Here is a 27,574-nt window from a genome sequence, read left to right on the forward strand (position 1 = left end):
TATGTACTTCAGAAATAATACCAATGCTCATAAGGCAGATATTTACCTCATAAATCAGAAAACTGAGGATTAAGACCTTTAGCTTTTCTTAGGGGACAAGTGGCAGAGCCAGAATTTAAATCTAAGTTAGTGTGGTCCCAAGCACATTTTCATTTTCCAGTAACATAGAGCTTTTCAGATATTAATCCCATGTTGAGATCATTGTGATATGTCTTTAGCTGTAGTCTGAGAAACTCCTAGAATTAAAAGGGTGGAAGGACAAAAAGAGAAACCACTTTTAGTCATTCTAGGTATATGCAACAGGCATTAATCACACCTTTCTTGTAGCAGATAAAGGAAACCACTCATTACTGAGGCCATTCAAAATAGATCTTATACTCCTTTATTAAAACCACTGAGGTAACAATCATTTTTATTACTGTTTCACAGATGAAATATAAAGAAGTCAATTGCTCTGATCAATGTATCACAGGTGGTGAGTGGCTGAGTAGGGTTTTCAACCCCAAAAGTGTGATTTGAATTGGGGTATAATGAGCATTGAAGCTCTGTGTATGGGAACCTGGGTTTTGTTTCCTGCTGGAAAAGACACAGATTTGGGCCCAACAAGGATTCCTTGAAACTGAGAGCAAATGCATCTTTAATAATGACAGCAATCCCCCTTAGGTAAGCCAAAAATTTTTACATTAACAAGTAAGAAAAATCTAGAAGATTCCATTCAGCTTGAAATATATACTCAGGGTAAAGCCAGACTATTATTAGTTTAAAACATAAATGACTTCCAGTTCCAGCATAGGCAGGCTTGTGTGGGCCAGAGAGTATGTGGAACACTGTGACTGGGGTAATGTTCTCATGTCAGAAGCCAGCTCACTATCTAGAGCTTGCCTGTGTGCTGGCTTCTTTGCTACTAAGGCAATGGTTAGGAACCTTGTTATACAAGTTGAAGCCAATGTCATCAAAGCCCTAAACCCTTCCCGGGGTAGCGCTTCACTATGTAACAGAAGTAGATACCATTCTGCAAGTAGAAATCACTCTGCTGTTGTCTTTTGAGCCTTGGCAGCATTTTCCAAAATCTTCCTTTTCCATTCTTCATAATCCGGTGTCAGATCTTCATCTATTTGTAGTTTATGTTGGATTTCTTCTACCTTCTCTATTTCTATATGAGAAAATTATAAAAACTAATTTCAGGGGCTGGGGATATGGCCTAGTGGCAAGAGTGCTTGCCTCCTACACATGAAGCTCTTGGTTCGATTCCCCAGCACCACATACATGGAAAACGGCCAGAAGGGGCCCTGTGGCTCAGGTGGCAGAGTGCTAGCCTTGAGCGGGAAGAAGCCAGGGATGGTGCTCAGGCCCTGAGTCCAAGGCCCAGGACTGGCCAAAAAAAAGTAATTTCAAAATACAAATGACATTTTAAAAAAAAGTAAACTTGTTTAAAGTATCTACTCAATTAGTAACAGTATTAGGGAATACGATGTTGAAATGTAGATATGGCAGTTTCCATTTTTTTCTTCCCATTACACTCCAAGTAGATTTTTTTCTGTGCCTAATAGGCACTGAACTTTAAACAGTATTTATGTAACAGTATTTCCTCACCACAATCCTAGGAAGTGTGTATTTACCACCTTTTGTAGATTAGCAAATTGGAGCTCATAGAAATTGTTACTTTCTAAAAATCACACAACCAGTAGGTCTTGTTAAAACCAATACAAAGGATTTTAGGCTAGGTGCTGATTGCTCACACCTGTAATCCTAACTACTCAGGCGGCTGACATGTGAAGATCAAGATAGGAAGCTGGCTCAGGCAGGAAAAGTCTGTGAGACTCTTGTTGACAATTAACCACCACAAAACTGGAAGTGGAGAAGTAGTTCAAGGTGGCAGAGTGCTCAGTGCTAGCCTTAAGGAGAAAAAGCTCAGGGAACCAAAAAGAAAAAAACAACAGGGGGGGCTAGCCTGAGACTGTCTTTATAGCTAGAGCTTTAAAAAAACAAAACAAAACAAAAACCACTGGAGTTATATATATAAATAAAAATGTACCAGCCAGCCATAATCAGCTATCTAGCCACTTGGTTACAATTAGTACCTGCAAAGTATACCAAATAAGGCGAATACCAAGACATTGGCCAGATTTGTTTCCAGGTTTAATCTATGAAAGCTCCCAGTTTACACTGCTGGGAAGAGCTCTAAATCTGAATGTTATGTAATTTTGTGTGTGTGTGTGTGCATGTGAGACAGAGAAGAGAAGAAAGGATAGTGAGCGAGTGAGAGTGGCATGAGTGAATGGGGGAAGGGAGAGAAAATATTGGGCTTGAACTTAAGAGCTGGGTGCTGTCCTTTAGCTTTTTTTGGTTAGTCACAAAGCTTGAACTCAGGGCCTAGGCACTGTCCCTGAGCTTTTTCTTTTTTTTTTTTTTTGGCCAGTCCTGGGCCTTGGACTCAGGGCCTGAGCACTGTCCCTGGCTTCTTCCCGGCTCAAGGCTAGCACTCTGCCACTTGAGCCACAGCGCCCCTTCTGGCCGTTTTCCATATATGTGGTGCTGGGGAATCGAACTGAGAGCTTCATGTGTAGGAGGCAAGCACTCTTGCCACTAGGCCATATTCCCAGCCCCCCTTGAGCTTTTTCTTTGAAGGCTCTACCACTTTGAGCCACAGTGCCACTTCCAGTTTTCTGGTGGTTAATTGAAGATAAGGCTCATGGACTTTCCTGCCTGGGCTGGTTTTGAACAGTGATCTCAGATCTCAGCCTCCTGAGTAGATAGGATTAGGAGTCTGAGTATTATGCCACTTGAGCCACACCTCTACTTCTGATTTTTTTGGTGGTTAATTAGAGATAAGAGTCACATAGACTTACCTGCCCAGGCTGGTTTTGAACCATGAGCCTCAGATCTCCTGAGTTGTTTCTTTGCTGAAATAAACTCTGTTAAATTTAATTTGTCTAAAGCTTTTTTTTTGGTGCCAGTACTGGGGCTTGAATTTAGAGCCTTACATTCTCCCTAAGCCTTTTCAATTAAGGCTAATACTATTCCACCTGAGACACACCTCCACATCTGGCTTTTGCCACTTAACTGAAAATTAGTCTCCAAGATATGTTTGCTTGGACTAGCTTAGGACTTTCATCCTCAGAGTAACTCCTGAGTAGCTAGAAATACAGGCATTAGCTATCACTACTCAGCTTGTCTAAAACTTGCAGTTTGGCTTTAGACATTTTTTTTTCCAGTCATGGGGCCTGAACTCAGAGGCTGGGTGCTGTCCCTGAGCTTTTTTGCTCAAGGCTAGCACTCTGCCACTAAGAGCCACAGCACCACTTCCAGTTTTCTAGTGGTTAATTGAAAATAAGAGTTTTCATGGAACTTCCTGCCTGGTCTGGGTTTGAACCATGATCCTTAAATCTGTCGCCTGAGTGGCTAGGATTACAAGTGTGAGTCACCAGCACCTGGCTTTAGATATACTCTTCGGTTACTTCCATTAATAGTTGTTTATCAAGTGAATAATGGTCAGGATTTACTCTAAGTCTGGCTCTTGTCAGAAGAGTTACTAGAGCAATACAGGAATATTTACTTCATTAATTACACTACACTAATCTCAATGACTCTGTGTTGTTAGTAAGTCTTACCTTTTGCTGGAGGTTCAACCATCTTTTTCTTCTGTGGTGGACTACCCAAGTCTCCAGGTGCCTCTTTAAAAAAAGAAGTGTAATCAAGTTATTTTGGGTCACAAAAATTATATACCTTGATGGATCAGTGACTGACTAGGAGAAGACAAATGATTGTGCCCTTCTCTTTTAAGTTCCTAAAGTACTTTACTTGAAAAAAAGAGAAAACATTTTTTTTCTAACTAAAACTACATCTGGCCTGCAAATAGATGTGCCAGAAATACAGAATTCAGAAAGCAGCATTTTCCAGTTTGGAAAATATGACTTTTGCTAGGTGCCAGTGGCTCATGCCTTTTTTTTTTTTTGCTGGTCCTGGGGCTTGAACTCTGAACATGGGCACTGTCTCTGAGCTGCTTTTGCTCAAGGTGAGCCTTCTACCACTTGAGCCACAGTGCCACTGCTGGCTTTTTTGAGTAGTTTATTGGAGATAAGAGTCTGACTGACTTTCCTCCATTGGGCTGGCAGATCTTAGCCTCCAGAGTAGCTAGGATTAAAGATCACAACTAGCTACTCAGGAGGCTAAGATTTGAACATTTTCCCATGCAGTAAAGTCCTAGAGACTCTTATCTTCAATTAACCACCAAAAGGCTGGAAGTAGAGGTGTGGCTCAAGTGGTAGAGCACTAGCCTTGAGCAAAAATCTTAGGGACAGCACCTAGGCCCTAAGTTCAAGCCCCAGGACCAGGAAAAAAAAAAGTATAACTTACCGATAAGTTCACATTTTCTAATGAGTCATTAACAAACTACAGAGTACTACTCACTGTCTATCTGCTGTCCAATCTTCTCTAGCTGCTTACAGAGTCGATCAAATATAGCTTTCTTTACACCAGAAGTGGCTGCCATTTTGTTTTTATCCACTTTTAGCTTTAGAATCCTACAAAAGAATTTCACAAAATGTTTTGTTCAGGACCAGTGCAGTTATTTTTTTTTATAGTGTAACAAAATGTATTTTTGTAAAATTATAAATCAGTAGTGCATTTAAACATATAACTTGAAAACATTTTGCACAAAGAACTTACAGATCATTTACTTAATAACAAAATGTCCAGCTGTTTAATAAAAGTCTTAATAAGTAAAATCTAATTTCCAAAACAAATAAAGCATTATAACAGAAATATTTATGCAGTCAGAAGTTGTGCCAAAAGCATAACTTAAGCCAAAACTTCAGGGGCTGGGTATCAAACACCATTGGCTAGTTTATATGAAACATGAACTTTTGAGCATCAGAATTTAAACATCTCATCAAATATTAGTAGTATGCTTTTGATATCACCATCTCCTCCTTTGATAATTTAACATCTCTCCATCAATTTTGTAATATCTGGTAATTTGGGAAGAGGGGAGGAGCAAGGCAATACTGGGTTTTGAACTCAGGCCAAGCTTGCTTGCTTGCTAGGCCATGCTAGGCCATACTGTTACCACTTGAACCCTATTTCTGAGATGTGGTTTGGTTTCCTGCTACAACCTACTTTAGACTTCACACTGTCGCTGGAATCCCAGGTGGTCCGGAGTCCAATTTCCCTCCATGGAGACAGAATCTCACACCTTTCTGCCTGAGTTGACCTGGAACCATGGCTCTCCCAATCTCAGTCACCCATGTGGTTTGGAATGACAGGGACATGCCATGCCTAGACATGTGCTGGGAAGGAAGTCCTATGAATGTTCTGCCAGGGCTGGCCTTGAACAGAGATGCTTTCATTCTTAGCCTCCCATGTAGCTTGAGCCACATATCATTTGTGCCTGGCTCTGGTAAATTTCTCAAATTATCATGTCACATGCTGATTCTGTTATTTTTTTTTCTACCAATAAGCCTTGGGAAGAAAAATACAGATATGCTATGATAAAAATGGTGTGATACTGAAAACTTACTACAAATAAAACTCTTTCCTCCAAAGAGCTCACTATTTAAAATCCAGGAAGTAAAGTATTGATTCTGAATCACTAGAAGTATCAATTGACATACAAAATATGCACAGGTACTGATACCCCATTGTAAGGCAAATAAAACCTTCATTTTTCATATCATTCTTTGGAATCTAATAAAAGTATTTTGAAACTGATAGACTGACAAGGCCCATGGTTTATTTCTCTATTTTGTTTTCATGTATTTTGTTACCTCAATTTTCTCCCAACATGTACTGCAGTTTTGTCAACTTTAAGTTGACAAAAAAAAAAAAAAAAAAAAGTTGGCCTTTTCTGTGACTCCGAATTTCCTGTTCCTCTTCACTGTTGCTTCCCTTCTTGCCAAAGCTTGGTCACCTTCCTTTCCCTGGCTTCTTATCCCCATGGTTGAGCATGTCCATAAAAAGCTGGGTCTTTAATAAGTGTAACTCATTATCATTTCCAGTTAGGCTATACTGTAAGTTTCCTATTGACAATGTAACAATACTCTGTAAGTGCTATATAAAAATATTATCCTCAAAGGCAATAGTTTTTGTCTTAAAATTTATCAAAAGAGACTGGGAAAGGAATTCATAACTCAGCAAAGGATACTTTCATATTTCACCCTGACAAATACTAGATTTGAGGGATCATTATTAAAACTATTTGGTATAAGTAATCAATTTATGTATATATATCCAATGGTTCAATCAAAATATCAAATTTTTTGATGTCGATACTAAAGTTAATGACACATGGTTAGAAACAAGTAAAAAAAATCAATTGATGGAAGTTAAGATTGATAACTACTCACTGAATATTATCTTCACAATAAACTATATATTTAAAAATTAAACTATGTGTGAAAAACAGATGGTAGCAAACAATCACCAGCATTCAAATTATTTTACTTTTTAAAATCAAGGACAAATAAATATATTAGGAATCATTAAATTTTAATTAATCTTAATCCAAAGGTTCTCAGAATCAATCACCACTCATCCTCCAGGTGAAGCACAATTTTGGACAATCTATTTGCCCCAAATGAACTCCCTACTTGTGTTGTAGGGTAGTAATCAAATGACCTTATGATCTTCTGGGGGTGGTGGTAGCCTCTATCCAGAAGCACTCCTCTTGACAGGAAGAGCACAAGCAAAGAACCGCAACAAGAAAGAACAGCATTGCCTTTCATTGCTTTTTGATTCTTGAGTGTTTTCAGACTAGGCCCAATGCTTGATTTCAATTTCACAACAACAAAATATACTAGTATTTATTCTGAAAGGCAAATGTACATTCCAAGTAGCAGATATTAACAACTTCCAACACGCTCCCTAGGAATAATTCGAAGTTCTGAACCATGTTTTAGAAAGACATTTCCAGCTGTCTGTGCAGGGTTTATTCCTATTCCATCATTGGTAATAATTGTACTTGTGGCTGCAGGAACTTTAAATTCTTCTGCTGCAAACTTTAACACTGCTGTGAAAGGTGTACTTTCAGGAACACTGAGTATGGTGGATTGGGCCTGGACACATTCCCTGCACCAAGTTCACCCGGCAGCCCACTTCCTCTGAAGACCGGACTTTTTTTTATTTTGTTTTTGGCAAGCCAGACTGTAAGCTTATTTTCTTTTTCCTGTGATTTGTTAAGCACCCTCAACTATGTACTTCCTCTCCATGTCATTAGCTAGAACCATGCAAATTTATCTTCTAAAGCTCTATTTTGTAGACTGAGAGTTAAAATTCATATACAATCTGCTTTGTAACTAATGGGTTATGTAGACATTACCCTCCCACCCCCCAATCATTCAGTAAATGAAAAGATAAAACATATTTCTTGTCGAAATGGCCCTTGGAGAATAATAGTTCCTCACCCCTGCTGGAGTTTCATGTCTTCTCAACTCTTTAGTAAACCTCAGGTGTAATTTGTAGAATGAGAATCATAGTATCTTTTTAAAATAACTTAATACATGATGCTTGTACTTCTATCATAGGAGAGTAACAACCTCTTACCCCTCCCACAAAAACCTTTCTTATAATACTGTATAGCAACTACTTCAGGGGGCTGGGGATATGGCCTAGTGGCAAGAGTACCTGCCTCATATACATGAGGCCCTGGGTTTGATTCCCCAGCACCACATATACAAAAAATGGCCAGAAGTGGCGCTGTGGCTCAAGTGGCAGAGTGCTAGCCTTGAGCAAAAAGAAGCCAGGGACAGTGCTCAGGCCCTGAGTCCAAGCCCCAGGACTGGCCAAAAAAACAAAACAAAAACAAAAGCAAAAAAACAGGGCTGGGAATATGGCCTAGTGGCAAGAGCACTTGCCTCCTACACATGAAGCTCTCAGTTCGATTCCCAAGCACCACATATATGGAAAACGGCCAGAAGGGGCGCTGTGGCTCAGGTGGCAGAGTGCTAGCCTTGAGCTGGAAGAAGCCAGGGACAGTGCTCAGGCCCTGAGTCCCAGGCCCAGGACTGGCCAAAACAAAACAAAACAAAACAGGTATCTTATTCAGAATACTAGACATGTTCACACCTTTCTTGCTTGGTGTGCTAGTTCAAAAGTGGGGTTATTTAATTATTCTCACTATTTTCTGCAGTAACAGCCACATTCTCTCTCTACACATGTATCTATGTTGAATTAAAGGGACAATTTTTATAAATGACAATCACTCTTAGGTTTATAGGTAACAGAGCCAAAACCCTTAAATTAGCAGATAGGTAGTGAGAAACCTATTCTTACAATAGCCAAGTATATCTTCCCACTCCTAGGAAGGTTTCTGGCAAGATTAAATAAGACAAGTTAGGCAAAGATGTCAACCATTACTAACATTTCCAGGGCAATAATTCAGTATAGACACAGATATTACAGAAATGTTTGACAAACTGAAGAACGGTTATAATTAGTACTTTAAAATAATTAAAAATCACACATGACCACTGTTCTGAGAGGCTTCATCACTCATAAAAAAGCAAACTCTGAAATTAGACTCAGCTTACATATATGGCTACCACTTGGCAAGTGAATTTCTGGCAACACTAGCTCCACTACACTAATTCAGCTACATTATGGGATAAACAGAGAATCTGGCCACTTGGCCGATTCCTTGTGTTATTTGTAAAGGAAAATGTGCTCTGTGAAGAAATCAACTAAATTAGCAATGTTCTTTGAGAATAAAAGATCCACTTAAGTAAGAACTGAGAACTTAGGGGCTGGGAAAACGGCCTAGTGGTAGAGTACTTGCCTCATATATATGCAGCCCTGGGTTCGATTCCTCAATATCACATATATAGAAAAAGCCAGAAGTGGCACTGTGGCTCAAGTGGTAGAGTGCTAGTCTCAAGCAAAAAGAAGCCAGGGACAGTGCTCAGACCCTAAGTTCAAGCCCTAGGACTGCCTCCCTGCTACGCCCCCCCACCAAAAAAAAATTGAGAACTTAGCCGGACACTGGTAATCCTAGCTTGTAATCCTAGCTGGTAATCCATGCCTGTAATCCTAGCTACACAAGAGGCTGAGATCTGAGGTGATCAGATAATGGTTCAAGGCCAGCCTGGGCAGGAAAGTCCATGAAGACTCTTCTCTCCAATTAACCACCAGAAAACTAGAAGTGGCGCTGTGGCTCAAGTGGTAGAGTATTAGCCTTGAGCTGAAGAGCTCAGGGACAGCATCCAGGCCCAGACAGAGTTCAAACCCCATGGCCTACCAAAAGAAAAGAGAGAGAGAGAGAGAGAGAGAGAGAGAGAGAGAGAGAGAACTTACTTGCATGCTGAAAGTAGTGCAGCAGTGGTGAACAGAGGCCTGGATAAGTCGAGATCTACTTGCTGTGTCTGGGGAAGACTGGCCTCATAGCTAGGGCAGATTAGTATTTGGAAAATTATTTTAAAGAAAATCTCATTTAAAAACGGGCTGAAAATACAAAACACAACAGTGTTTATGACATAATTAGTCTCCTTGTCACTTTAGCATCTTAATTTTTTTTAAATTTTACTTGTTTGCATTAGTCGAGTTTTTATTTAAAGCTTCACACTTGCTAGGAAGGCTGAGCCATACCTCCAGCTTTTTTTTGCTCTGGTTATATTTTGCCATAGGGTTTTGCTTTTTGTCCAGCCCACCCTGGACTAAAATATGCCCATTCATATTTCCTGTTATAAATGTGATGACAGGGTTGCATTATTATGCCCAGCCTTTTCTGTTGAGATGGAGTCTCTCCAATTGCCTGGGCTGGTCTAAAATCAAAATCTTCCTGATCTGAACCTCCCATGGAGCTGGGATGACAAGGAAGCATAGCTATTAGGTGACAAGGGATCTCACAAAATGTTTACACAGGCTGGCCATAAAGCACAATATTCCCAAATAGTGAGGATTACTGAAAGTTACCCAGAATTGGTCATTGGGTAGTTGTGCTAATCTATTGATATAGACTTTCTTTTAAGTTTCAGTATGCTTGTACCTTTGCAGAATCTTCGAAGCCAAGTCCGCTGCCTCTGTACAGCTAAACTGTACACCGAGGTCTCTTATTCCAATATTTGAATTCAGGCCCAGTAAGCACTCAAAAGATTTAAGATAGCTCTGGTATATCTTCTTGTTCAAACCAGAAAGTTTAATTAAATAAGCCTTTGAAAGGAAAAACACACAATATGTAAGTATTACTACCCATAAGTCCTAAGTAAGTGGTATTGGGTGTTCAAAACTAATTCTGTGACAAGTGACGCTACCCAAAAGCTTAGCTTCACTTAATTTAAAAAAAATCATTAATCAAGTCAAGAAGACTTCTGCTTTCTAGAAACTCATACTATAGTTACATGTATACAAAGATAAATTTTAGTATTAACATGTCCAAGCTGTTAGAATGAAAACAACAGGAAAGATACACATATAGTTACTTGTTTGTCAGCGTAAGTGTCAATGTGAAAAGTACTGAGAAAACAATGAAGGAGGTAGTGGGAATGAAGTGAGGGTGAAGTAAGAGGAAGGAAAGGGAGAAGAGGATAAATGAAGGAAACAAACAGGAGGACCCACCATATGGAAAATGAGCCCTAGCTGTAGAGTTAAAATAGAAAGCTTCAAAACCAATCAACAAGAAGGATGTGTCATGTAAGATAGCTTGCAGAACATTCTAGGGGGAAAAAAAGGGAAGTTATTACATTTACCAAGCCATACGCTATTAAAGCACAGAAATGTGTTAACTGAGCATCATAGTTTGAAGTCAGAGTTGAAGAGAAGAGGGAGAGTTTACTGGTATTTAAAACCCACAAAACAACATTTGGACCATTTAATAAGTATATCCATTATGACATAGGTATTGTGCTGTTATATTCAGTATATTGCTCAATCAAAATACAGTGAAATGGACATTCTCACCCCCATTTTATGGACCAAAGGCTCATAGAGCTATTAATGGTGATGAGAATTGGTTTCTCAACACATGAAACTTCCTAACTCCAAAACAGTTTCTCTGAACTACTTTGCAACCATGGTAAAAGAAACATGCGAGCTATGGCTTTAGAAGTATAATGCTATAACCAGGAGCTGGTGGCTCATGCTAATAGCTCCCTAGGGAGGCTCAGATTTGAGAACTGCAGTCCAAGCCAGCCCAGGCAGGAATTTCCAACTAACCTGCAAAAAGCTGGAAGTGGAACTGTGGCTCAAGTAGTAGAATACAAGCCTTAAGAGGAAAAACCTAAGGGACAGAGCCAGGCCTTGAGTTTTAGCCCTAGTACTGATACCCTCCTTCCTCTCCCCACAAGTATATAATAGCAGCATGGAAGATTAGCTTTATGCAGAAAGAAGGAGTCAGAATAACTAAATAAACACACTAGAAATTTTTTTTCCTCAACTGGATAAAATGATTCAAGTTTATTTGGAATAACTTAGGATAGTCAGGAGTATCTTAAAACCTAACAGTTTTGACCAAGTCTAGTCCAACTAAAAATTAAAATGTAATGGTTAAGCTTTAGTGTTGCACAAGATTATTTGGACATTGAGTGGGATGTACTTACCCTATCCAAGGGGCACTTCATATAGGAGGCTGCAAGGTCCAGGCACATGACTGCATTGCTGGTTTCTGTGGTATGTGTGGACAGACCAATACATTTCACCTGGGATAGTCGCAGGTACTCTTCTGCTTTCCTGGTTTATAAGAACAATGCCTTCATTAAAACTGTTTCAAAAGTTTTTCTTTCTCTAACCTAGGTAAACAATGGTGAACTTCATCCTGAAACCAACTTCTGTGAAAGTTTATTTGGGGCTGGGAAAGTACCTCATTCTTTGGGGAGGAAAAAAATCCTAAAAGAGAGGACTACAACTCTGACACAAGACATCCATATGCCTGAGTGCTTTCTGGTAGAAGCTCAGTTCCTCCAAAACAACAACAACCCCCTTTCCTCCCTACATCACTGCAACAAGCAAAAACTATCAGAGGCAGGCAGATTAGGTTGGGGTTCTTCCTTCTTTCTTAAAATCAGTGGTGCTCACTGTACCCTTTACTGTACAAGACCATCAATCACATTGGGAGCTTTTAAAACAGATTTTGGGGCACACATCCAACTCTGGTCAGTAGACCTGGGATGGGGGAGGCACAAGAACTTGTATATGATGTTGCTGTGGATCCAAGATCACACCTGGAGAATTTCTGTTTTAAATGCTTCCACGACCTATATTGAAATTTTTTGGAGGGAGGGGGGCCTTGAATTAGGGCCTGGAACTTCTTTTGCTCAAGGCTAGCAGCACTCCACCACTTGAACCACAGCGCCACTTCTGGCTTTTTCCCGTACAATAGTTCACGTGGTTCTGGCCCTTTCCAGATTTCTCTCCACTGGGGTCTGTGCGGAAGGCTTGGGATTTCTCCGGGACGTGTTTCCTTTCCTACCTTCGAGACCCCACGATGCTCCCGGGGACATCTACAGGGCTTCTCGGTGCCTTGCACACACTCGCGGCCGGGGAGTTTTTCTCCTAGTAGGACCAGCACTCCCGCCAGAGAAGGATCCGGGGCCGCGAGGCGTGGGCCTCTCTATAGCGTGCACACCCGGACTCACCTCAGCACATCAGGTTCCGAAAGACCAAGGCGCGGGGCCAAGCAAGGAATCAGCCCCGACCCCATGGCGCCAGCCAAAAGGACTAGCGGGAAAAGCTGCGGTGGGCTGAAAGCTGCGCGGGTGCAGCGCTGGCCAGTGAGAGCCAGGGCCCGTCCCTAGCGCAACTAGATTGGCTGAAACGCGACAAAGAAACCGTCCCATAAACCAATCGTAGTCTTCCGTATGCACATGCGCACGCGGTAGCCCAGGTGAATACAGTATATGTTGGTAGGCAGCTTCTCCTTTTCTTCCTTCGTAACAAACTGGTGGCACACCGCTTTCTCTGTCTGCTCTCTCCGCTCGGCAGCTGAGTATCACTGCAGTCCCGCACCGTTCCCGCCCACGCTCACGTTTTATGTAGGACTGGTTGGCGCCTCGGCCCATCAGCCTAGCGTGGAGGGACAAGGACCAATAACACGCGAGATTTGGGATCCCTGAAGCGATCCAATCCGCGAATTACGTGAGAGGCCTGGAGGCGGGCCCAGGAGGGGCCTCGCCGTCACCTAACCCGCGAATCACGTGCGAGGCCTGGAGGCGGGCCCAGGAGGGGCGGGGCTTGGAGGGGCTTCGGAGTCACCTGACCGCGGGAGGTTCTTTGCGAGGTCCAGGGCTGTGGGCTGCTGACTGCTGGCTCGGTGGAGTTGCCATGGTGAGTGCTGTGGGGTGGTGGGCTCCTGGCCGACCCCGCTGGCCGTCCTTGCGTTCTCCCACTGGCCCAAAGCCCTACGGATGAGTGTAGGAGGCCTGCAGCCTGGTCGGGGCTAAAACCACCCTCGTGGCCTGCAGGGCAGGAGTAGGACGGAGCTGGAAGGCCGCAGGCCGGCGGAACCGGGCGGGGGTGGGCGGCGGCTCCTGACCGCGGCGGTGCCCCTGAGCTGAGGCCGTCTCTCTCAAGGGGGAAGCTCAGCTGGGAGGTTCTGGGTACCTGTGAAGGCCTCTGAAGTGGAATCGGCCACCGGGTTGGGAGTCTGAGAGGCGGCGCTGGGACCCGCCCAAATGGTGCATTTTCACCTTTGTGCTTAGCTGTGTTTGCCTGCCTTTGGGCTTTTCCCCTGCAAGAGATGTCGTCCACGGGGGCCGCCGTGGTCTCCTAGCCTTCTGTGACCAGACGGCCCTTGTTTGCAGCGTTTACCCCCGAATATTAGGGACCTGCTTAGGTAGATTTCCTGAAATCATTATTTCTGTTTTCCACTAATCCTGACAGTTGGAAAAGCGAGTGCTTGTTTCTTCCGACATTTGTTCAGTGGGGGCTGGACCCTGTCTCACTAATGATATCCCAGTATTTTACTTGCATAAATAGCCCTTAGTAAGGCCTCTCTCTGATGGCAGCAAATCGTGGTATGCGTGGCTTTGGTCTGCTAAACTTGAACTTCCTCATAGTGTGAATCTAGATCCCAAAAAGGCAAGTTGTCACTTGCATTATATTAGTGCTTGACATAGTCTGCACTGTATAACTTTTTTTTTGAGTATTGACATGCTGTGAGTTTTAATATCTCGCTATTCGCAGATTTCACTTTGAATATGTAAATAGGAGATACCAAGATTAAATCTTTGACATACATCTTTTACAGAATAATGTTTCTTATTTTTTAGATTTTTTTGCAGTTGGAAATTGATATATGATTAAAATTTTAACTTTTTTTTTTTTTTTTGCCTGTCCTGCAGCTTGGACATAGAGCCTGAGCACTGTCCCTGGCTTCATTTTTCCACAAGGCTAGCACTCTACCTCTTGAGCTGCAGTGCCACTTCCAGCCTTTTCTGCTTATGTGGTGCTGAGGAATCAAACCCAGAGCTTCATGTATGCTAGGCAAGCACTCTACCAATCGGCCACATTCCCAGCCCAAGTTTTAACTTTTGGATCAGGATTCTCAACATTTATTAGTTATCATTTGTAGTGTTTAGGAGGCGAGCACTCTTGCCACTTGGCCATATTCCCAGCCCCCATATGTAGTGTTTAATAAAGGAAAACACTTGAGGATTTACTGTATACTCCAGTTCCATTCTGAGTAAACCAAATAGGAGTAGTGAATCAAGCACAGTTTAGTTCTTGTAAATGTTATTGGGAAAAGAAACCTATCACAGCCACTACACTGTCTCTATGACTTGATTAAGTAAGTCTTTGAGTGTCACTGTTGCATTTGGAGAGAAATCTTGATTTCCTTGGTCCTTCTCAATCCTAAAACGTAGAATTGAGTTCAATTAGTCAAGCATCTTGTGTGTTTTAGTGCCATGGACTTTGCTAGGCAGTGAGTCCAAACAAGTGGAGGGGACCTGCTTGTGGAACTTACTGTACTGCAGTGTGAGGGCTGCTCTATGTTACTGTCAAGTCAGTGTTCTGGATTCTTGGAAGAGAGTTTACCTGGGGAATTTGGGAATGACTACAGGAGATAGCATGTGAGTTAAATCTGAAGAGGATGAGGGCTGGGAATGTGGCTTAGTGGTAGAGTGCTTGCTCAAAGCCCGGGGTTCCATTCCTCAGCACCACATAAACAGAAAAGGCTGGAAGTGGTGCTGTGGCTCAAGTGGTAGAGTGCTAGCTAGCCTTGAGCAAAAAGAAGCCGGGGACAGGGCTCAGGCCCTAAGTCTAAGCCCCAGGACTGGCAAAAAAAAAAAAAAAGGATGAGCAGAAATTCTTCACATGGGCAAGAAAGATGATTTACAATAGATGAAGCTGAGAACAGTTAAATTTTCATGGTGTGTTCCATTATAGGATTCCTGCAGTACTAGTACAGTAGCACAAATGTGTTATTCAAATTATGGGGTTCTTTGTTTTGAACCTTGAGCCTAAAGGCAGTCACTATGCAAGAGTGCTACATTCCCTAATCCAAGTTATTATTATTATTGTTTGTGCCAGTTCTAGGGCTTGACCTTGGCTTGGGTGCTGTCTCTAAGCTTTGGGTGCTCTGCCCCTACTGGGCCCACAGATTCATTTGGCTCTTTTGGTGGTTAATTGGTTGGAGATGAGAGTCTCATCAAATTTCATGCCTGGGCTGGCTTTGAACCACAATCCTTAAATCTCCTGATTAAGTAGGATTATAGCCATAAACCACCACTGCCAAGTTCCCATCATCATCATCATTATCATTTTTTTTTGTATGTATGTGTCCTGGGACTTGGACTTTGGGTGATAGTACTGTCTCTGAGCTCCCTCCCCCCCTCAAATCTAGCCAAACGTGAGCCATAACTACACTTCTGGTTTTTGTTTTTTCTCTTGTTTTATTGGAAATAAAGAGTCACAGACTTTTCTGCCTGGGCTTGCTTTAAACCTACATTCCTCAGATCTCAGCCTCCTGAACTGCTAGAATTACAAGTGTGAGCCACTGGTGCCCCTGTTCCAAATTGTTTTAAGATTTATATCCCTTTCTATTTTTAATTCTCCCTACAAATTATTGATTTATTCCATCATTTAAAAAGTAGCATTCACATTAACATGATAGAATTCTGTGTGGGATTTCTTTCTTTTTTACAGTTGATTTGTATTTGATTGTCAGATTACACTTGTAGCATGTATGGGGGGAAATCCATTACTTATTGTTATATATTAGATACATAGAGGTCAGGAGCCAAAACACCAAACCAAACAAAAAGCAAATTAAATGATAGGGTTGTTTTCCTAAAGGTCTCAGAGGAGTAGCACATGAGAAGTAATAATGTTCATTAAGCCCAAATCCTTAAATGCTGTCATTCTCTTAACTACTGAAGCCAGCATTTTATGTAACAGCTCTGCTGTATAAATTAATGTTCTCTTTAAGTTAACATTGAAAGGTACTTCTTTCTCGCTCACTCGCCCTCTCTTCCCTACCTCCCTCCCTCCTTCTTTCCTTCCTTCTTTCTTTTTCTCTTTTTCAGTTGCGGGGCTGGAACTCAGGGTCTGTTCTTCAGTTCTTTCACGTGAGGCTAGTGCTCTACCACTTTGAGCCACAGCTGCACTTCCAGTTTTCTGGTGGCTAATTGGAAATAAGAGTTGCATGGACTTTCCACCCAGGCTGGCTTCAAACTGCATTCCTCAGATCTCAGCCTCCTGAGTAAGCTAGGATTACAAGCATGAGCCACCAGAGCTTGGCAGTGCTTTTTTCTTTGAAAATGATATACTATGGATTTCTATGGATAATTTATCTTTTGAGGATATTTTAAGTGATTTTGTTTTGTTTTGTTTTATTTTTTTTTGCCAGTCCTGGGGCTTGAAATCACGGCCTGAGCACTGTCCCTGGCTTCTTTTTGCTCAAGGCTAGCACACTACCACTTGAGACACAGCGCCACTTCTGGCTTTTTCTATATATGTGGTGCTGAGGAATTGAACCCAGGGCTTCATGTATATGAGGCAAGCACTTTACCACTATGCCATATTCCCAGCCCTTGAGGATATTTTAAATAAATTGAATTATACAGTGTTCCTGGCTTTGTTCATTTAGCATAATTTTTTCTAGATTAATTTCTGTATCAATACTTCTGTGCTTATGACTGAGTAATAATTACATGTATGTATATAATACATATATGTTATGTGTTGATTATTTATTTTTGCCTAGTTTTTAAATTTATTTATTAACTGAACACATTTTTTTTTTGACAAGGTGTTGTGCAAAAAGGGTACAGTTACATAGTAGGGCAGTGTGTACATTTCTTGTGATATCTTAGGCCCTGTTTTTCTTTCCCTTCTCTAGGTCAGGTAGAAATATATACAATATACAATGTATCAAGAGCATATACAGTAGCCACGTGGCCAGGCCCAAGAAAATTCGCCTAGGGCTTTAAATGTAATGTCGATATTAGACAATATGTCGACAGTAGACTTATATAAACGTACATACATAGCTTTTGAGCTATTGTATTCCACTGAGAGGTCAATTTTTGACCTTTATATGTTGAGTAGTTGTTTGGTTTTAGTTACATACTGTTGGGTTGCTCCCCCAATCCTTTGGGAAATACCATTTGACAAGCAGTTTTTGGTTTCACAGACCTGGTCTCTACTGTCTCTCTGTCTCCCTTTCTTAACAATCATATATCAGGGAGATCATGCCCCTTTGTTTTCTGTGTTCTAGGCTTGTCTCGCTCAACATTGTTTGTTCAAGTTCTGACCATTTCCCTGCGAATAACAATATTTCACCATTCCTAATCGCTATGTAGTATTCCATTGCGTATAGGTACCATATTTTTTGGATCCATTCATCTGTGGATGGGCATCTGGGTTGTTTCCATATTTTGGCTATTGTGAATTGTGCTGCGATAAACATGGAAGTACAAATGTCTTTTTGATATCTTGGGACTTGCTGTTTAGGATAGATGCCTAGGAGTGGTATGGCTGGGTCATAGGGTAGGTCTATATTGAGCTTTTTGAGAAACCTCCATACTGTTCTCCAAAGTGGTTGTACTAATTTGCACTCCCACCAACAATGGAGAAGGGTTCCTCTTTCCCCGCACCCCCTCCAGCATTTGTTGTTGCCTGAGTTCAGAGTATAGGCCATTCTAACTGGAGTGAGGTGGTATCTCAGGGTTGTTTTTATTTGCATTTCCTTTGCTACCAGGGATGTTGAATTTTCCTCATATGTTTCTTTGCCATTTTTATTTCTTCTCTTGTGAAGTCTCTCTTTAGCTCCTTTTCCCATTTCCTAATTGGTTTATTGGGCTTGGAGGGGCTTAGTTTTTTGAGTTCTCTGTAGATGACAGATATTAGGCCTTTGTCTGTTGCTGTGCTGGTAAAGATCCTTTCCCATATGGTTGGCTGTCTTTCTGTTTTGGTGGCTATGTCCTTAGCTGTGCAGAAACTTTTTAATTTTTAGTAGTCCCATTTGTCAAGTCTCTCCCCTATTTGTTGTGCCCCTGGGACTGAATTCAGGAAGTTCTTTCCTGTGCCTATAAGTTCTAGCGTCTTTCCTACTCTGACCTTCAGTAGTTTCAAGGATTCAGGTCTGATATTGAGGTCCTTGATCCATTTTGAGTTGATCTTGGTGCATGGTGATAGGCTTGGGTCTACTTTGAATTTTCTGCGTATGGCTGCCCAGTTTTCCCAGCACCAGTAGTTGAAGAGGCTATGTTTATTCCACTGTATGTCTTTAGCTCCTTTGTCAAGTATGAGCTGACTCAGTAAGAGTGCGGTTTTATTTCTGGATCTTCAATTCTATTCCATTGGTTTTCTGACCTGTTTTTATACCAATACCAGATTGTTTTTGTTATGATGGCCCTATAGTAGAGCTTGAAGTCTGGTATTGTGATACCTCCTGCACTGCTTTTTTTGCCTAGAATTGCTTTGGCTATTCTAGGTCTTTTGCTGTTCCATATGAATTTATGGATTGCTTTCTCTATTTCAGTGAAGAATGTGACTGGGATCTTGATGAGGATTGCATTGAATTTGTATAACAATTTGGGCAATATGGCCATTTTCACTATATTGATTCTGCCTACCCATGAGCATGATAGGTCTTTCCATCTCCTTGTGTCTTCTTTGATTTCCTTTATTAGATTTTTATAGTTCTCATTAAATAGGTCCGTCACGTCTTTGGTTAGGTTGATCCCTAGATACTTTATTCTTTTTTGGCTACTGTAAATGGAATTATTTCCATAATTTCCTTTTCTGCTTGTACATTGCTGGTGTACAGAAAAGCTGCTGACTTTTGTGGATTGATTTTGTATCCTGCTACTTTGCCAAAATGGTTTATTAGGTGTAGGAGTTTGGGGGATGTGTTGATTATTTAGCCATTTTAAAATAAAATAGTGCTGGTGGTTCATGCCTGTAATCCTAGCTTCTCAGGAGGTTGAGATTGAAAGATCATGGTTTGAAGCCAGCCCAGGCAGCAAACTTCATGAGACTCTTCAACCATCAAAACCAGAAGTGGAGCTATGGTTCAAGTGGTAGAGTGATATCCTTGAGCGAATAAGTTAAAGGACAGCACCCAGGACCTGATTTCAATCCTCAGGACTGACATACACACACACACACACACACACACACACACAATATACAATAGAGGTGCTGGGAATGTGGCTTAGTGGTAGAATGCTTGCTTAGCATGTATGAAACCCTGGCTTCAATTCCTTAGTACCACATAAACAATAATAATAAAAATTATAAATAAATAAATAAGCATTCAGTCTGAACATTTAGAACCAGCTTATTCATATGAGTGTTTATGAAGCACACAAAATATGCATTTTAGATATCTAAGACATAAAAATGACCACTTGTCATTATCATGGATGCATGCTGTGGTAGAGGTGTTTATATGATAGGAAGGAATGGATAATTCTACTTGATGAGAGCTAATTATTGTGCAAGCAGATTTTTGTTAATGGCAGAGAAGGCTATATATGCATTGTAGCTGTGTTTTTGAAATAGGGGCTAGGTGTTTGAGGAGAGTATTATTTATCATTTTCTACTATAAATGATTAACAAATTTTAGGTATTTTATTTCCAAGTTGTTTAGTTCTTAAGGTAGACTGGGTGTAATTCTTTGGTCTAAAGAATAGTCTAAAATGCAGATAAAACGTAGTCAAGAGGAAAAGAATATTATCAGATTTGGATGGGACTGTACTTATCTCAAGTAGCTTGGTTTGATAGTTCAATTCTGGTTAGATTCAGAGTATATTACCAGAACGTACCCCTTAATTGTGTTCTTATGAACATACCTCTTTCTTTGAGGCCAACCTTCCTCAAGAATGTTGTCACCTTAATAGTTGTCAGAAATTGATTAAATTAGTTTGAGATCAGTGTTGGAATGAACACTATGTGAAAGTCTTGAAGGAAGACTATGATTTGAATGATAGAAATGGAAATTTTGCTAAAGTACTTATGAAACCCTAATGAAAGTTTTGTTTTTAAATTTTTATTGCAGCCTACAACACAGCAGTCACCTCAGGATGAGCAGGAAAAGCTCCTGGATGAAGCCATTCAGGCTGTGAAAGTACAATCCTTTCAGATGAAGAGATGCCTGGTAAGAATGAAAATGTGAGAGGCACGATTATAGATGATAGCTTCCTATGGAAGCATGTGCAGTGTTTTCTAAAGTGAATAGCGGCTTCTGGTCAATCTAATCTTCAGGATCCACCAATATCTGTCATTAGAGTGACTTCTGTCTAGAATTGTGTAGCGCGTGTTTATCAGTATTTTTCTTATGCACATTATATATATATATATATGAATAGATTGTTTTGCCTGTTAGAATATATACAATCATTCTTAACATCACCACACTGATAGCTGACCTGAATTTCTATAATAGGTACTTAATATTTGTTGCAGCTGGTCACTGGTAGTTCACACCTTAATCCTAATATTCTTTAGACTTAGATTTGAAGAACAAAGTTTTAAGTCAGCCTAGCAGACAAATCTATGAGACTCTTATCTCCAATCAACAAGCAAAAGAACTTAAGCCAGGCACCAGTGGCTTACACCTATAATTCTAGTTACTCAGGAGGCTGAGATCTAAGGATCTTGGTTCAAAGCCACCTGAGGCAGAAAAGTCCTTGTGAAACTCATCTCCAGTTAAACAGTCAAAAACTGAAAGTGGGGCTAGGCATATGGCCTAGTGGTAGAGTGCTTGCCTTGCATACATGAAGCCCTGGGTTCAATTCCTCAGCACCACATATATGGAAAAAGCCAGAAGTGGTGCTATGGCTCTAGTGGTAGAGTGCTTAGCCTTGAGCAAAAAGAAGCCAGGGACAGTGCTCAGCCCCTGAGTTCAAGGCCCAAGACTAGCAAAATAAAACCCCAAACTGAAAATGGTGCTATGACTCAAAGTGGTAGAGCACTAGCATTGAGCAAAATTGCTCAGGAAGAGTGCCCAGGCCCTGAGTTGAAGTGCCATGACTGATAAAAGAAAAAGCTGGAATTGGATGGGCACCCACTTCTCAGGCCTGTAATCCTAGCTACTCAGGAAGCTGAGATCTGAGGATTGCCATTCAAAGCCAGCTCAGGCAGGACTCTCTGTGAAACTCTTATCTCCAGTTAACCACCAAAGAACCAGAAGTGGAGTTGTGGCTCAAGTGGTAGAATACTAGCCCTGAGCACAAAAGGTCAGGGACAGCTCCCAGGCTGTGAATTCAAGCCCTATAACTGGAGGAGAAAAAGCCAGAATTGGAGATGTGACTCAATGATTGAATGCCATCTGTGGTACAGAATATTGAGTGAGAGCATGAGACTCTTGAGTTCAAGCCCAATTACAGGCACAAAGTAATGATTGCTGCTTGAATGGCTCTAAATGCTTTTAGTTTGAATAGCTCTTTTTTCTCCTTGGATCTCTTGAAAATTTTTAATTTTTATCCTAAATAGATACATTTATAACAGAAACTAGCTTAAAAATTACAATATTCTAAAAGATAGAAATAGTCTGTGTAGATACTATAGACTGGATGAAAAGGAAGGAATCTAACCAAGTAGGCTGTTTTAAGTAGACCAGGTTCCTGTAGTATTGACAGTTACACTTTGTAAAGGGTCTTACATGTTCTAAAGCTTAGTATTATGCTTTCATATTTTATTGTATTTTCTTTGTAACATGATTTGGAAAGAAAAATGAGGGTTTTCAAATGGAGAAAATGAGGTTTGCTCTTGCTTGTATCTTTTTATCTGTGAGCGTATAGTGTTTCCTGTCTTAAAGGATTGTTTCTATCTCTGAGTTTAATGGGCCTTAGGGGTATTTTGAGGGTGTGAAGAACTCAGGAGAAAAGCAAACTTACATGAAGAGTTGTTACAAACAGTTCTAAAGAGTCTAACCTACGACAAAGCCATTGTCAAGATAAAGTGATCTTGCTTGAAGACAGTTGACTGTACTAACTCTTGGTCACAGTAAAATAGAAATTAATTGGTGGTTCACACTGTAATTCTAGCCACATGGGAAGCAGAGACAAAATGATTGAAGTTCAAGGCCAGCCTGGGCAAAAAGATAGGGAAACTATCTGAAAGAAGTCAAGTGTGGTTTCAGGACTGAAATCCTAGCTGGGTTTAGAAGCAGAGGTCTAGGAGGATTGTAGTGTGAGTAGCTCCAGGCAAAAAGCACAAGATAGTATCCCCACAGTAACTGAAGCAGATCAGGCACCAGTCTGGGCTCATGTTTATAATCCTAGCTATTTAGGAGGCTGAGATTCCAAGTAGCCCAAGAAGGAAAGTCTATAATTACAACTCTTATCTCTGACTAAAAAGCCAGAAGTGGATTTGTGGCTTAAATGGTAGAGTGCTAGAGTTGATCAAAAACCCCCTTAGGGACAGCCTACAGGTCCTGAGTTCAAGCCCCAGGATCAGCACAAAAAACTACAGCAAAGCACTTAAAACAAAAAGAGCTCAAGCAACAGAAACACTTAAAACAAAAAGTACTCAAACAGAGCACTTACCTGGATAGAAGACGCTCAGAAACAATACTTCTCCCTACCCACAAAAAACAGTGAATTAATAGAGCTAGTTTCCTAGTCTTTAGATGTTGAAAAGAATGAAGTTATACTACCAGGAAGCTTAAAATCCTGGGAAGGAAGACAAAGCAAAATAATTTGTGTTGTGTACTCTTGAATTGTGTTATAATAAATTCATGATAGAAGGAATTTGTATAACCAGGATAAATGTTAAGCATTCTCATCAGTTGTCTTGGTATTTCCATAGGACAAAAACAAGCTTATGGATGCTCTGAAACACGCTTCTAACATGCTTGGTGAACTCCGGACATCCATGTTATCACCTAAGAGCTACTACGAACTCTGTATCTTTTCAATGTTGAAATATATACATATGGAGCATACTTGCTTTCTTTTTGATTTTTAATATTTATTGTGATATATAAAGGGGTTACAATTATTAAGTCAGTGAAAGAGTACATTTCTTTTTGGACAGTGTCATCCTTTGCTTTGCTCTCTCCTGCTTTTTCTGTCCCATCTTCATCCACGACACAATATTTCTTGATAAGACCTATTTTGTTTTTTATTACATTTTTCTGGGATTATATCTTCATTGTCTTAAAAAATACTCATCTTTCTCATGGATGTGCTAAAGGAGAAAAAGGAAAACTTGCTTTCAGAGTACCCTTTTTCTGTGCTTGAACTCAGGAGTTGGGCACTGTCCCTGAACTTTTTTGCTCAAGGGTATTGCTTTACTATTTGAGATACAACTCCACTTTTGGCTTTTTTGGGTGGTTGATTGGAGATGAGAGTTTCAGGTACTTTCCTGATGGGCTGGCTTTGAACTGTAGTCCCCATATCTCAGCCTCCTGAGTATCTGGCTCTGGCTCTGTGCTTTAACTTTTGTATTTTGTTGATTGTTAGTCATTCTAGACTAACATTCTGCTAAACCCTCTACCCTGTGTTTAAACTCTTTAACTGGGTTGTTACTATATTTCAATTCTCAGATATTCCTCAAAACCTATTAAGCACTTATGTTTTAAGATGTCGGGAAGGAGGGGGACTCACTATGTTTTCCAGTCTGGTCTCAAACCTACGATCCTCTTGCCTTAGCCTCCTGAGTGCTGGAATTTATATGCCTACACTGCACCTAGCTTTCTCCAGTTTCTAATCTTGTGTAGGTTGAGTCTAAAGCTTTATACATGCTGGGTAATTGCCTTCCCTCACAGAGGCATCCCTGTTGCTGCCCAGTAGTTTCAGTGACTTCAACAAATTTTAGAGTTTGGGTTGGATTAGCTTTATTTTGAGTCCTTAATCATAATGAAAAGATATGGCTATTTCTGATGAGCTGCACTACTTGGAGGTCTACCTGACAGATGAATTTGCTAAAGGAAGAAAAGTAGCAGATCTCTATGAGCTTGTACAGTATGCTGGAAACATAATCCCAAGGCTGTGAGTAATTAGAATCTGAGCACTTTTATATCTGCATTTCTTTATTCTTTTAGAAAAATCAACTTTAAGCTTATCTGATTTTTAACATTTTGGCAAGTACTTCATTATTTGAGTAAATTTACTTTTTATCAGAATTTAAAAATAGAAAAAGTAGATATTATTATTACTATTATTATTGTCAGTCCTGGGGCTTGAACTCAGAGCCTAAGCACTGTCTCTGGCTTCTTTTTGCTCAAGGCTAGCACTCCACCACTTGGGCCACTGTACCACTTCTGGCTTTCTCTATGTTTGTGGTGCTGAGGAATCGAACCCAGGGCTTCATGTATATGAGGCAAGCACTCTGTCACTAGGCCATATTCCCAGCCCTGGACATATTATTTTTATTTTGTTTAAAGTCTTAAATACTAGAAAAATTCACTATCTCTTTCTGTATGTTTTAAGGTCAGGCAAACTGATAGATAGAGGTAGATGGTGATTTAGTAGTCTTCTCTTATCCAGCTATACTTGGTAACCATAGTCCAAAGATATTAAATGGAAAATGTCAGAGGTAATAAAGTTGTAAATTGTAGTGTTCTAAGTAGCATGATGAAATCTTGCATTGCCCCTGGCTAGGGATGCTTTGTCAAGCACATCCACATTATATATGCTTTTCACCTTTAATCACTTAGTAGCCATTGTAGCTTTCAATTGTCATGCTTTTTTGGTGCTCATGTTTAATCCATACCATAGTAGTGTAAGCTACCTCAGTATTATTACTTCATTTTATCACATAGGTATTGTGTCATCTCACAAGGGTGAACCAAATAAAATAGAAAATGAGAGCAACAAAAAAAAGGAAACAACTTTTTAATCATGTAACTTTTTTTTTTTTTTGGCCAGTCCTGGGGCTTGAACTCAGGGCTCGAGCACTGTCCCTGGCTTCTTTTTGCTCAAGGCTAGCACTCTACCACTTGAGCCACAGCACCACTTCTGGCTTTTTCTGTATACGTGGTGTTGAGGAATTGAACCAAGGGTTTCATGTATACGAGGCAAGCACTCTACCACTAGGCCATATTCCCAGCCCCTCATGTAACTTCTTATTACAGTGTATTGCCATAATTGTTTTTATTATTGTTCACTTAATTTGCCTAATTTATGAAAGTATAAGTATGTAATTAAAGGAAAAATCAATGCTATCTGAAGTTTCAGTCACTGAATGGGGTTCTTGGGACATATCTTAACCTGGTTCAGAGAGGACTGATTACTGTGTATGTTCTTTTTCTATTTGTTTTTTGTTTTGTATTGGGGTTTGAAGTCAGAGCCTTGCATTTGTTAGATGAGTCCTAATAAGCTACTTTGTGAGTCTTTTGACCTTAGTATTTTCCAGACAGGGTCCTGCTTTATTCTTGGGCCAGCCTGGACATTGAGCCTCCTATTGGTGCTTTCCTGCATCATGAAATGGCAGGCGAGCATTACTGCATCAAGGTGTTGTGTTTCCTTTGTAGCTTGGGGTAATGCCATTTGTTCAAGATGGAATCTTGCAAATTTTCAGGGTAGAAGGTTGGGGGTGGTTGTCATCCCATCTCCACCTCACCAAGCCTCTCACCTCCCAAGCCTAGGATTACAGACTTGAGCAATCATGCCCAACTTCGTATATGTAGTTTTAGAAGTCAGTTAACCAGACTTGGTACACACCTATGCTCCCAGGACTCCAGAGGTAGAGGGAAGAGGATCTTGTGTTTAAAAATCAGCATGTACTATATAGGAAACCCAGTAAACAAAAAGTGGTATTTGTATATTTTTGTTTTCTTTTTTACATTTTTAGTGTTTTTATTCAAGTGGTATTTTCCTCATAATTCAGGAGAAAACAACATTGTTCTTATTTCATATATAGTATATTTGAACATAACCAAATTCTTAATTTGAATATTTTATTTCTAATGAAATGTCTCCTCCTTTCTAGCTATCTGTTGATTACAGTTGGAGTTGTATATGTCAGGTCATTTCCTCAGTCCAGGAAAGATATTTTGAAAGATTTAGTAGAAATGTGCCGTGGTGTACAACATCCATTGAGGGGTTTATTTCTTCGAAATTATCTTCTTCAATGTACCAGAAACATTTTACCTGATGAAGGCGAGCCAACAGAGTAAGTAATCATCTTGGTTTACTTATATATTTTTAACTGCAGAATACTAAAATTATAGATAAGTGTACAGAAATCTTAATCCTTCCAACCAGTTAGTTACTAGTAGCATTTTGTGTATTGATTTCCATTGTGATACAGAACTCCTCAGTGTATGTAGTATGATCTAAAATGTGCTATTATGCAGATTATGCGTTTGCTTTTTTCATTTAACACAATTTCCCCCCTCCCCCCCCCCATATGAGGACAAGTGATGACCTTTTTTTTTTTTTTTTTTGGCCAGTCCTGGGCCTTCGACTCAGTGCCTGAGCCCTGTCCCTGGCTTCTTTTTTTGCTCAAGGCTAGCACTCTGCCACTTGAGCCACAGCGCCACTTCTGGCCGTTTTCTGTATATGTGGTGCTGGGGAATTGAACCCAGAGCTTCATGTATACAAGGCAGGTACTCTTGCCACTAGGCCATATCCCCAGCCCCAAATAATGACCTTTTCCCCTCCAGTTTGCTTTTCTTACTCATAGCACATGCTCAGCCACTTGAACTAGGCCTTCATTCCAGCTCCTTTGTTGCTTATTTACTTATTTATTTTTGGCCAGTCCTGGAGCTTAGACTCAGAGCCTGAGCACTGTCCCTGGCTTCTTCTTGCTCTAGGCTAGAACTCAACCACTTGAGCCACAGCGCCACTTCTGGCCATTTTCTATATATGTGGTTCTGGGGAATCAAACCCAGGGCTTCATGTATAGGAGGCAAGCACTCTTGCCACTAGGCCATATTCCCAGCCCCCTTTGCTGCTTATTTTGGAGATGGAATCTCTTGGACTTTCTGCCACTTCCTGAGTTAGGATTACATGTATGAGCCACTTTTTTTTTGTTAGTGTGAATTAGTTGAACAAAAGATTTTCATTGTGCTATTTATATACATGCATATAATGTACTTTGGTCAAATTCACTCTTTCTTAAACCTCTTTTTCCTCCTACCTTTAATTTTTTTTAAGAAGGCAGTTTTTAGTGGATTTTATTATGGTATTTTCATATGTGTCTGTGTGTATATATATGCACATATAATATACTTTAATCATATGCTATACCATCT

The 27,574-nt window shown here is 40.4% G+C and overlaps 2 protein-coding genes across 3 annotated transcripts in view; one reads left to right on the forward strand and one right to left on the reverse strand.

The window, feature by feature from the left end:
* Positions 1-370: 370 nt before the first annotated feature.
* Orc6 (origin recognition complex subunit 6) lies at positions 371-13,003 on the reverse strand. Of its 2 annotated transcripts, none has more exons than XM_048355688.1 (7): positions 12,561-13,003; positions 11,526-11,655; positions 9,977-10,140; positions 9,286-9,375; positions 4,411-4,523; positions 3,612-3,674; positions 371-1,153 (listed from the first exon to the last, which is right to left on the reverse strand). In XM_048355688.1, the coding sequence occupies exons 1-7, from the start codon at positions 12,623-12,625 to the stop codon at positions 1,026-1,028; spliced, it is 753 nt and encodes a 250-aa protein (XP_048211645.1). In that variant the 5' UTR covers positions 12,626-13,003; the 3' UTR covers positions 371-1,025. The 2 variants fall into 2 exon arrangements, with proteins under 2 accessions (XP_048211645.1, XP_048211646.1); XM_048355689.1 differs by having other exon boundaries at positions 12,395-13,003.
* A 145-nt stretch (positions 13,004-13,148) lies between these two features.
* Vps35 (VPS35 retromer complex component) overlaps positions 13,149-27,574 on the forward strand; it is a 34,914-nt gene continuing 20,488 nt past the window's right edge. Inside the window, exons 1-5 of the mRNA XM_048355687.1 lie at positions 13,149-13,248; positions 20,429-20,527; positions 23,182-23,278; positions 24,242-24,365; positions 26,308-26,490. Coding sequence (XP_048211644.1) covers positions 13,246-13,248; positions 20,429-20,527; positions 23,182-23,278; positions 24,242-24,365; positions 26,308-26,490 — 506 coding nt within the window. The 5' untranslated portion in view covers positions 13,149-13,245. The remainder of the gene's footprint in view (positions 13,249-20,428; positions 20,528-23,181; positions 23,279-24,241; positions 24,366-26,307; positions 26,491-27,574) is intronic.

This window comes from Perognathus longimembris, chromosome 10, assembly GCF_023159225.1.
Source record: "Perognathus longimembris pacificus isolate PPM17 chromosome 10, ASM2315922v1, whole genome shotgun sequence".
Taxonomy (NCBI): domain Eukaryota; kingdom Metazoa; phylum Chordata; class Mammalia; order Rodentia; family Heteromyidae; genus Perognathus; species Perognathus longimembris.